The sequence below is a fragment of the Blastomyces dermatitidis genome (genome assembly GCF_000003525.1).
Source record: "Blastomyces dermatitidis ER-3 genomic scaffold supercont1.3, whole genome shotgun sequence".
Lineage (NCBI taxonomy): Eukaryota > Fungi > Ascomycota > Eurotiomycetes > Onygenales > Ajellomycetaceae > Blastomyces > Blastomyces dermatitidis.
In genome coordinates this window covers 5,350,945-5,363,100 of record NW_025544776.1, presented here as the reverse complement: position 1 = coordinate 5,363,100, position 12,156 = coordinate 5,350,945, and the positions used below count along the sequence as shown (strand labels likewise).

The 12,156-nt window shown below is 36.7% G+C and overlaps 1 protein-coding gene and 1 pseudogene across 2 annotated transcripts; one reads left to right on the top strand and one right to left on the bottom strand.

The window, feature by feature from the left end:
* Positions 1-1,123: 1,123 nt before the first annotated feature.
* Positions 1,124-1,204, bottom strand: BDCG_16734 (annotated as a pseudogene). Its single transcript has one exon. The product of its transcript is annotated as a tRNA-OTHER (tRNA).
* Positions 1,205-4,266: 3,062 nt separating this feature from the next.
* Positions 4,267-4,732, top strand: BDCG_16733 (uncharacterized protein). The gene is made up of 2 exons (XM_045425927.1): positions 4,267-4,432; positions 4,521-4,732. The coding sequence occupies exons 1-2, from the start codon at positions 4,342-4,344 to the stop codon at positions 4,721-4,723; spliced, it is 294 nt and encodes a 97-aa protein (XP_045280399.1). The 5' UTR covers positions 4,267-4,341; the 3' UTR covers positions 4,724-4,732.
* The last annotated feature ends 7,424 nt before the right edge of the window (positions 4,733-12,156 follow it).

Sequence of the window (12,156 nt, the reverse complement as noted above, 5' to 3'; positions counted from 1 at the left end):
ATAATGTATACTCTTCTTTTGTTTCTACCAGCTTTCATTTCACTTGTCTAAACAAGATTCTTTTATTTTTCTCTTTATAAAAGATCAGAATATAATTTTTTAAATAGATCTGCTTAATTCTGCACTCTTTTTTACAGCTGAATCAGTCAATTTATTGCCATGAATATTCATATGAGTAGGAACTTAGTGCAGATGAATTCTCAGCTTTAATATTCTTCTCTTTTGAATTTTTAAAACAGAGTTTAAGATCAGTTCAAGATTCATTTAATTATTATAAATCTGACTATTTCTAAGTCTTTTTAAAGCAGCTTGACTATCAGAGAATATTTATGTCTCTTTCAAACAATTTCCTCTTTTATGAGATTTTATTTCAATGAGTTTGAAAGCTTTTACTATTGCAAATAGTTCAGCATCAAAGACTTCACATTCAGAGTCTAGATTTCAGAAATCTGAGACTACGAGTGCTAGTCACCCGCAGGATGTATCTTAAGCTAATTACATTTAACTCTCTATAATTAACTGATCACTGTGTCTATTCTCTCAGACCAGCCACTAATTTCCAGAGATGTTAGTTAGTGGCTGCCATCACTCACTTGATAGTGTACACACCAAGCTTCCGGTTGCTGATCTCAGCCTCATTAGATGCTCATAGGCCTATCAATCAGCTGTCATGACCTTGCCCCATGTTAGAAACTAATCATAGACTTGATGACTGCAGTTCTCTCTGCTAGTATTAGAGCTTGACAGTGAGCTTGCAGACTCAAGCCTATCAGAGTGCTCTGTCTAGAGCCTAGATACATATCTAGATCTGCTAGTCAGATGATTTTCAAAATTATTCTCTGTATTTGAGAGGAAGCTAGGCTTCAATGACAGTCCTAGTTAGAGAATTACTTAAGTAGTGTATAATTACTACATTAGACTTAACTCTATATTGTTAGAATCTTGACAGATGTATAGTAGAATAGTGAGATATTGATACTTTATATCAGCTCTGATGAGTGTTTACAGAATCTCACTTAACTAGTGACTTGACTTGCAGTAGAAAGTTCTATCTCATATCAAGCCTTACTAATTAAGCTCAGCCTCTATTACATAAGGGCTTTCATGAGTAAGAAGTGACAGATGCCAGCAGTGGGATTCGAACCCACGCATCTCTAATGTGTGCGGCCTTGATTACCAGTCTTATCAACTGAGTCACGCTGGCATCTCACAGTCATAGAAACTGAGCTTCAGATATCAGAGAAATACTGAGATCTCACAGAGATGTTCAGTTCAGCAAAGACAGCTGAGCTCTTCTCTCACTATAAGAAGAATCTGACAATAGATTTGATAGAAGAGCAGAAATTCTTCTGAGAATCAATCTATAAGCTCTCTTATTATAAGACAGAGGTCTTACAGATCTATGTGAAGAAGAATCTGAAGAATAACTTTATCTAATCTTCACAGACCTCTGTGAGAGCCTCTGTGATATTTATAAAGAAGAAGAATGAAGATCTCAGATTATATATAGATTACTGCAATCTGAACTTCAAGATAACAAAGAGCTGCTATCTTCTATCTCTGATTGAGAATGTAATCAACTGTCTTATGAGAGCTGTCATATTCACACAACTGAATATAATTAATATATATACACAGCTGTGAATACAGTCTGAGAATAAATAAAAGACTGTCTTTAGAACTGTACTGAGATTATTTGAATATCTAGTAATGTCTTTTGATCTGACTAATATTCTCACAGTATTTCAGTCTTTTATCAATAAAACACTTCATACATATCTGAATGTCTTTATGATAATATATCTGAATAATGTGATGATGTACTCTGTGAAGAAGAAAGAACACACTGAGTATGTATAAAGTGTGTTAAAGATCTTAAATGAGATAGAACTGTATATTTGTGGTTCGGAAGAACGTACGACCGTCGGATAATAACGCGGCCGCTTCCGAACTACTAGCGTACGAATGTAAAGGGGGCCCTAGCAGCCACTAATTAATTTAGCGTACAAGATTCAATATATAAGAAGCCGGTGTACGCCTGTAATCATACACTGACTTAAGCAATCTTTGAATCACATCTGATAGCATGTCTAAAAACTGGTGAGAAGCACAGGCTTCTTCAGAGTGTGATAATTCTGTCTACAAAGTGATTCATAGTTATCATGCCAGTGTGGTTCTAGAAACACCTCAAAAGATAGTGTATAAAGAGCAGTGAGTAGAAGAGTGTGGCGGGCTGCGCCCGATCAATCATATAGACTATTCCGTTACACTCCACAGATTCTACGTACGCCCCGATCCTCGGCCATTCTCGATTGCCGATCCTCGGCCGCCACCCCGATCAATCATATAGACTATTCCGTTACACTCCACAGATTCCACGTACGCTCAGATCCTCGGCCATTCTCAATTGCAGATCCTCAGCCATTCTCGATTGCCGATCCTCGGCCATTCTCGATTGCCGACCCTCGGCCATTCTCGATCACTGATCCTCGGCTACTACGAACGCGCATATATTCATCCGCCCCGAAGCTCCACCGCGTACGCCACCACATATGTGTATAAATATCCATCTTGATCACTGATTCTCGCACTTTCTCTTTCTTTTCTTCTCTAGCGTTTTTATCTTTGTTATATAAGACCTATCAATATTATACCGATCAATTCGGCGTAGGCCCCTTACACTATAAAAACGCTCATTGTCTCCTTATTAGGAAACAATTATCCAGCATCATCTCCTCATTAGGAACGATTATCCATCGAGAGATATCCGAACGCGTAACGACGCGTAAGAAAGAGAAACAGTCACACAGTTAAGCGGACACCGAGTCCCCAGATAGTCCCCAGATAGAAGCTTGCTCGCCAGTCGCCCTGGCCCCGCAACAAGATCTTACGAAGAGAATAAGATCTTACAAAAGAGAACGTCAGCGAAAGACCCGAGAGTCCTGACACCCAGACGTATGAGAATACGATTACACTTCTTCAGATTCCACAGATATCATACATCCGACGATCGATATAACCATGTCTAACAATAATATGGAACCCTCGAACTCGAACATGAGCATAGATGCAGTGCCACAGTGGCTCCGAGCAATGTTGGAACTACAACAACAACAAATAGCTGATATGCATGCAACTCAACAACGCCAATATGAAGAGATTCAACGATTATCACAACAAGGAACCCATGCAATCCCAACATCTACAGAATCGAATACAAAAGCGCCGAAAGAACGCTTAGGTGCTCCTGCATATTTTGATGCTTCTGACCTCACTCTCTACTCATCATGGAGGATGGAAATGCTCGCGAAACTGAGTGTAGATGGAGATTCCATCGGTTCGTTAACCAATCAAGGTTGGTATATCAATGGAAGATTGAAGGATCGCGCGAAACAGAAGTTCCATCCATGGATGGAAGCATGCGAACCAGCATTGCGAACGCCTGATAACATCATGAAACATCTTGATGTCCTGTTCCGAGACACAGCCATGCAACAGAAAGCATTAGAGTGGTTACAGAGCATCAGACAGAGGAACACTCCTCTTACAACATTCATCCCTGACTTTGACACCAAGATCCTAGAAGCAGGTGGTCAATCTTGGGAGGATAGAGTGAAGATTAGCATGCTCAAGAAGGCATTAACTTTTGAACTCTTACAGGCCCTTGTAAGTGCAGATGAAGACCAGACTTATGAAGGCTTCTGCACACAGCTCCGGACAATGGATGACCGTCTTACCAAGCTCAAGAATATACAGAACAGTGGCAGAAGACATTACACCCCAGCCACTCATACACCCACACCGAAGAACAATGATACAGATGCCATGGACTGGATAGATTCAAATGCCTATGCACAAGCAAGAGTCTCCGCCGTCCGAACAGGCTTCCGAGTCCCAGGGATCACTCCCGAAGAAGTCGCCGATCGACGTCAACGTGGAGTATGCATCAATTGTAACCGATTGGGACACATTGCTTCCAACTGCCGATCGACCTATGTGCCTCCACAAACGAGAGAAAGATCAGCGCCTGTCCGCGCCAACCACATTACATTAGAGGAAGATTCAGAAGATAACTACGAGAATGCCCCGATGAAACAGGGAAAAGATTAGCTCCTGTTCAAATTCGCAAACAGGAGCTTGAAGAGGTTGAACAACAATGATTTGAAGAGAAGCCACTATGCAATGATAAAATCTCCAGTTGTAAGACATCATAACCTCCAGCGTATCCCCTTATCAAATATTCCACACAAGCTTGCTCCGCCGCGCCGCCACCGATCCGCTCCCTTCTCAACCGACCTAGACTCCGAGTTCCGCGTTATCCGAAACAGCGGCCCTTGACCGATGGGAACTGCTTCCGGAAAGGGGGGGCTAATGTGGCGGGCTGCGCCCGATCAATCATATAGACTATTCCGTTACACTCCACAGATTCTACGTACGCCCCGATCCTCGGCCATTCTCGATTGCCGATCCTCGGCCGCCACCCCGATCAATCATATAGACTATTCCGTTACACTCCACAGATTCCACGTACGCTCAGATCCTCGGCCATTCTCAATTGCAGATCCTCAGCCATTCTCGATTGCCGATCCTCGGCCATTCTCGATTGCCGACCCTCGGCCATTCTCGATCACTGATCCTCGGCTACTACGAACGCGCATATATTCATCCGCCCCGAAGCTCCACCGCGTACGCCACCACATATGTGTATAAATATCCATCTTGATCACTGATTCTCGCACTTTCTCTTTCTTTTCTTCTCTAGCGTTTTTATCTTTGTTATATAAGACCTATCAATATTATACCGATCAATTCGGCGTAGGCCCCTTACAAAGAGCATCTGATTGATACTGCTTCACTTGTTAAGAGAAAACTCCACACCCAGGCAAATGCCACATATAAGACATGAACAGATGAGGTGTGAGAAAGAAGATGAGAGCAGTGAATCAGATTCAAAGAAGTCTGCTCCCTACTTAAAAGAAGAATAAAAGAAGAGATGATCATCATCAGAGTCATACAATGATAACAGAAAAGTGATATAATAATAGACATCATATAATCAATCAGAAACCACTGAAATGAATATCTCTTCTAGTTAATATAAACAACACTCTTCTCTGCTATCTGAACTGAAAGATATGCAGAATCTCTCAGAGGAATTACTTAAAGCAGTAAGAAAAGTGACTGAAATCACTGAATGGAAATCAAAGCTCTGTACATGTATGAGAATTCTAAACAAGATTAAGGCCTTGTATACACAGTGACAGACTGAGACAGAAGTCAAACAATAATTGATATTCACTGTGAATTAAGCATTCACTATGAAGAGCTTCACTGATACAATCATCATCATTAATAAGAATAGAGAAAATCAGATCTTAGGCCTGCAGCAGAAGATTGAACATTTACACAGATAGGTGACTACACTGAATCTGAAGATCTTATTATAATCATTCATGATCTCTTCAGAAGTGTACACATCATTGAAGATCACTGCACAGGATGAGAATCTGAGCATGAGATATATCAAGTCAGAAGATCTGCTGAAGTTACTAAGCTTCAATAGTGACTGAAAAAATAATGCTGCAATCAGCTGACTAAGTCAGATGCAATCATATTATCAGATTAAATATGAACTCACAGACAGACAGTTAACAGAATTTTAACAAGTCTTAAGATCTGCTGCATTTCTACATAGAAAAGTGAAGTCATTATAAATGACTGATAAAAAGATAAATCTTACAGATCTGAAGCAATATTCATTTCTACAAATATGAAATGAGTTTTTCAAGTGAATCTTACACAACTTTGAGAAAGTGAATATATAAGACAAGCATTATGAATACTTCACTGAGTGTAGATAAGTGAGTGATTTTATATTATATTTCACACACTTCAGCTTACACTATCTTACATTGAATGAAGAGGTTTTAACATCTTTCTGTTTACAGATCTTCATTCATGATCTTACATCTGAGTTGAGAGTGAAATGAAAATGCTTAATCTCACAGCCAGACACAGTGAAGAAAGTATACAATATTCTCATTATACAGAAACAAGTGAGTCAATTGCAATAGAAAATACTGCAATCAAGTATGTTTCAGTGAAGAACAGATAATCAGACTTCAATAATACAAGTCACACACTCAGATACAATAAATCTAGATCTGAATGCTATCACTAAAGCACTGAATTCTCTGAAAAAGAAATCCTCTGAGTGGAAACCTTGGTGTCATGAGCATTGAGCTTGCTTCAACTGTGAATGTCAAAATCATGGTGTAAAAGATTGTACTCAGCATATGCAGTCAAAAAACTAGCAGAATCAGTGAGCTCAGAGGCACTCACTGATATTCTATGAAAAGTCTTCAAAGTGAAAGAGATGCCTGTGTTAGATGACTCTCTGAATCCTGCAAATGTAAAGAAGAAGCAGACTTCTGAATGAGATGTGAATGAGAATGATGAAGTGAACACTCATCTCAATGTCTTGAGACCTGAAATGTTAATGTATAGAGAGCACTTGAATAAGAATCAAGAGATGGCTGCAAAAGTATTAGCAGATACAGAAGCTTCTACACAATATATTAATGATTATATAATTCAAAAATTGAAAGAAGTTCACTGAGTGAAGAATTCTCAATGCATAAGATTATCTGATAACTAATATTTGATATCATCTACAAGAGTAAGAGTTCTCTTGCACTTCAGAGAATAATCTTGCTATATTTGAGCGCGAGAGCTGCAGAATATGAAATACAATCTTATTCTCAGACTCAATTAGTTTCAAAGATTCAATCTGCAGATTCAATGACATATATGTCATATGCAGTTGACTGATAGAAAGAAAATAGTTCATACAATTCTATCAACTGATATGAGAAGGACATTTCATATCTCTGATATAGAAGGATTAAATCTGCTTATATATTAACAAGCAAAGAGAATGATTTGCAAGATCTCATTCAAAAGTATTCTGTATGTTATACAGGACCTGAAAGTGAAGAAACTCAAGATAAAGAATATACAGAAGAATAAGTGTATGAAGAAGCTTCTGAAGAAGTATGAAAAGATCTTCTGAACAGATCTTTCACTGAAATTACTGTCAGAACAAGGATTTGTACATGAGATTGACACAGAGAATGCAAAACCAGTCAATCAGAATGCATATTCTCTGTCACAAATACATCTCAAAGAACAGAAGTGTCAGATCACTGACCTTCTAGAACATAGTCTCATACAATTCTCATCAAGCACATGAGGCTTTCCAGTTCTATTTATGAAAAAGGCAGATGAGAAGTGATAGATGTGTATCAATTATCAAGCACTCAACAAGCTTACAATCAAGAATGAATATTCACTGTCATGAATTCAATAACAGTTGAATATAGTTGAAAATATCTGATATCTATCAAAGATTAATCTTCTCTCAGAATACTGACAGATCTGTGTAGATGAACTGTCAGTTCTATGAACTGTGTTTAATATATAATGAGAGAAGTTCAAATTCCTGACAATGTTATTCAGTCTGATAAATGCACTCATCATCTTTTAAACAATGATGAATACAATTCTTTATAAACAGAATGAAATCTCATGTCTCATATATCTCAATAACATTCTAGTCTTTTCAAACTTATATGATAAATATCTGAACTATCTTGATAAAGTGCTTATAACTCTGACAGAGTATAAGCTCTATATCAAATCAATCAAGTATGTGTTTGAAATAGAAGAGTTAAAGTTCATAGAATATGTAGTGAGTAATGACTGTATACACCTCATTCTGAAGAAATTGAATATTATAGTGAATTGACTGTAGCTGAGAAATATACACTATGTACAACAGTTTCTTGAATTGATCTCATACTACTGCAGATTCATCAAGAATTTTACATAAATATCTGTATCACTCTCAGATCTCTTAAGAGAAATAGATGCAAATCTGTGAAAGAAGAAGTTTTATTCAATCATCTGAAATACTGTGTGTGAAGAGGCTTTTCTCACACTGAGAGAATATGTAATAATATTCTCAGTACTTATTTAATCAGATCATGATAAATCTTTCTACATTAAGACAGATACATTTGAATGAGCTATCAGAGATACTCTTCTACAGATGAGTAAGAATGACAAGCTGCACTCAGTAACATATGATGATAGAAAACTATCAGACACTGAGCTCAATTACTCAGTGTATGAAAAGAAATTGCTAGCAATCAAGCACATGCTGATATTGTGAGATAGATATATTAACAACAGGTATACAATAACAGTGATCACAGATCATAAAAGCCTCATCTATCTATAATCAATGATAAAACCTTTCAAATGCTTAGCATGTTAAATCTCAGAGTTTTAAGTATATAATCTTCATATCAAATACTGAAAGAGATCAGACACAGTGATGCTGAATACAATCAGTCACAGACTCAATTTTATGAGTAAGAATTCTACAAATCAGATATAAGAAATGTTCATATTAAACACACTGAGAAGATGCAAGGAATCAGAATGAGTAAACATCATGATCTCTCACTTGAAGAATGACAAGATGTCAAATGATAAGTATCTTATAAAAGTAGTAGAAAAGATGCTTCTGAACTTCAAGCTGAGAAAATTGAAAAACAACATTGTGCTTTACTGTGATCTAGAATACACAGAAGCTCTCTATCTAGAATCTTCATTTAGACATGACTTGATGACTCACATGCACAAGGAATTCAGTCACTTAGAAAGCTCTGAACTCATGAGTGTACTCAAATCAAGAGTATACTGATCAAGCATGACTGAGAACATTCAGATATACACTCACAAGTGCCTGAATTATCAGATTATAAAAGAATCTAAGAAAGAAGTAGAATATAAAGAAGTACAACATCAGATGAAGTATATAATACAACTGTTCAAGTAATGAGAGATGAACCTTATAGACATATTATCATAAATATCAAATGAAAATCAATGAATAATCACTGCTATTGATTACACTACTGACTGGCCAGTCATGAAAGCAGTTCCAGAGATAATAGAGAAGATGATAGCAAAGTTTCTACACAATGAGATCTATATCAACTATGAAATGCTGTGTGAGATTCTAACTGATAATAGTGTGAATCTCATAGAAGAAGTAGTGAGGCATTTTGTGAGTCAGTTACAGACAAGACATTGTAGAACAATGTTATATCATCTGCAGATGAACAGAAAGATGAAATACTTGAATGAAATCTTGAGTAACATGCTGATGAAATATCTAGTGAGCAAGCCTACAAGACTATGAAATGAATATCTCAGACAGACACTATTAGTCACGCGGATTTGACAGCATGCAGTCTCCAAGTGTTCATCATTCTACCTGTTGTATGAATTGCATCCGCGCATCCCGGAGAATGCTTCGGAAAAGGTGAGGGAGGGAGCAGTTGCGGATGCAGCAGTTGCAGACGCAGCAGTTGCGGATGCAGCAGAAACAGCAGTTGCGGATGCAGCAGGAACAGCAGTTACAAACACAGCAGTAGCAGTTGCAGATGCAACAGTCACAGACGCGGAACCAAGATTGAAAGAGATCAGTCATATACATGTAAAAGCTAATGAGTTACTTCTGAACTGAGCAATTCAATCAAAAAGAATATGAGACTCACTTGTTAAGAAATTGAGTCTCAAGATGAGAATATAAGTTCTTATATGCAATGAGAGTTCTGAGAAATTCTAATCTAGATGATTTGAGTCATATAAAATACTCAAATCACATTCTCTGAAAATGTATACATTGAAAGAACTAAAGGGACAGATCTTATACAACTTAATCAATGATTTATAACTTATGAAAGTAAAGATGTAAGATCTGAGCAGATTATGATTATTCACAGCACTATTATCAGCATTGAAAAAGAAGAGACTTACAATTAAAAAGTCTTATGAAGTAAGAGAAATCATAGATGCTTATAAATCAGATGATCTCACTTATTTCAATCTTTTCATAATTATAAGAAAAGAATGAGAAGCAATGAAGAAATTAAGTAAATATTACACTTCAATAAGTGATGAGACTGTAGTCAGTCATATGATAATGTACTGCAGACAGCAGATGCAACACAGTAAAGAGCAGTCTCAGAGCAGCAGACTTACACATGAGTCAGATTGCAGAAGAAAAAGAAATTCAGAGTTGAATTTAACTGTTTACATCAGTTCAATTGTGAAGACTACAGAGAATGAATTATCTGAAACATCTGCAGATATATGAGATCAAGTTATCTCAATCTCTGAGAACACTCAGAGATTGAGTGAGATTAGTTTTGATGAACTGTTTACTGTAGTAATCTGAGCAGGCAAAGAGAGACAGTATAATGTGTGAGACAGAATCACAAAGATGAAAGCTGCTGAATCTAGTCACTGAACACTGTATTATATAGAGGTCGTGTAAGAGTAGTAGACTGGCCGCTGGGACCATGAATTTCACGTTTGATCCCATTTGGTCTGGTCCCATACATTTCTTGGCGTGAATCCCGCTGGGACTGGCTATCAAAAAAACAGGTAAAGTGACTATATATCAGATCTTAAAATGGAACCATGACTTGAAAAAAATGAGAAAGTGGTCCCATTTGATTCCATTTAGTCCCATTCTTGGCATAAAGTTACTATTTTTAGACATTTTAAGGTTTTTTTTAGACTATTTTTAATTTTTTAAAAAGTAACGCTTTTTGGTAACACTCAAATGAGATTTAAAGTCATTTAAAGCAATAAAAATAATTTAAATTGAGAAGTGGAAATCATGGTCTCATTTGGAAAATGTGACAAGAGTAGACAGTAAGTCCCACTGGGACAGTATGGGACTACTATCTAATGTTAAAACCGTGTAATGGGATCAGTCGAATTGGTAATGAGACTATCAAAAAATCTGGTCCTGGTCCCAGACACGGTCACACGGTCAGTCTAAAGAGTAGTGACTAGTAGATAAAGAAAAAGTATAAGAAAAGAAAAGAGATAATGAATTGATCATCAACTGTAAGAGTCAGCTGTAAAAGACAAATATTATTATACATACTTCATTCATTTTCATACATTACATATTTAATCTATTTTCAACATCACATCACTTAAAAAACATCAAAAACAAAGGAAATCTCAAAACTCAAGATCTGTAAGAAATTCAAGAACTGTAAGTCACTCTCACAATAACACTGCACATGTCTCTGATTTCTCTATCACTCTGTGTACAACATTAATATCATTGATCACAAGATTGACTGGAATGCTAATATAGAAATGCGCACATATACACATAGAGAAATTGAAGAAGAGTACAGGACCTGCAGGACCAGGAGTCAGAGCAGAGAGAACAGAGGTGAAAGAAATAGAAGAAGAAGAAGATGCAGAATCAGACAAACAATGAGAGTTACTCAGAGTCAAATGCTTATAACTCAGTGTGCACACAACCTTCTCTGCAGAGAAGGAAGAGAAAGTAATAAAAGAAGCTTAAGAGCAGAAGAGAGTAGTCTCAGCAGTATTATCATCTTTGATTAAAATGACCTCTGGTGCTGGAGTAACTAAGAACTATTATTAGCATATGAAACTGTAAAAACAGGGGTAACAATTATTAAACAAACATCTGCTGGTCTTAGAGTTGTACACACAATTACAACATGCACAAGGCTTCTCAGAAAGAGAGAGAGAGACACAGAAGAATGTAGAAAGTAGAACACAGCATGTGAACAGCTCATTCTCATAACAACATCTCAGACAAGATGTACAAGCCTCATATCTGCAGATGTAAAAGAGAATGACATCTGTGTTCTCATTTCTGAAAACATGAATATCTTTTGCCTGCATCACAAAGTCAGACAACAGATATCAGAGAATAGATTGATATAGATCTATCATTCTGAAGAAATTCATCAGAGTGAATATCTCTGCAATGTTGAACTTTACAGTTATAAAAAGTTTCTTAATATCTGTGAATGTCATGACTTTGTACACAGTAAAACTCATAATGATTTTCTCTAAGAACAGGAAAATCAGCATCAGAAAGAAAAAAATGAAAAAAAGAAAAAGACTTATAATCTTAATACTGTTGAGAGAGAGAGTAATTCTCTGAGATGAATAGATAATTATCTTATCATAAATATTTAAAACAAATGTAATAATCAGTGTCTATAACTGAACTTTAGA

Bases quoted from the DNA above. Each gene is read 5' to 3' on its own strand.
- BDCG_16733 (XM_045425927.1), top strand. From the start codon at position 4,342: ATGGGAACTGCTTCCGGAAAGGGGGGGCTAATGTGGCGGGCTGCGCCC. The intron at 4,433-4,520 runs GTACGCCCCGAT...TACACTCCACAG, and splicing joins TTACACTCCACAGATTCTAC to ATTCCACGTACGCTCAGATC.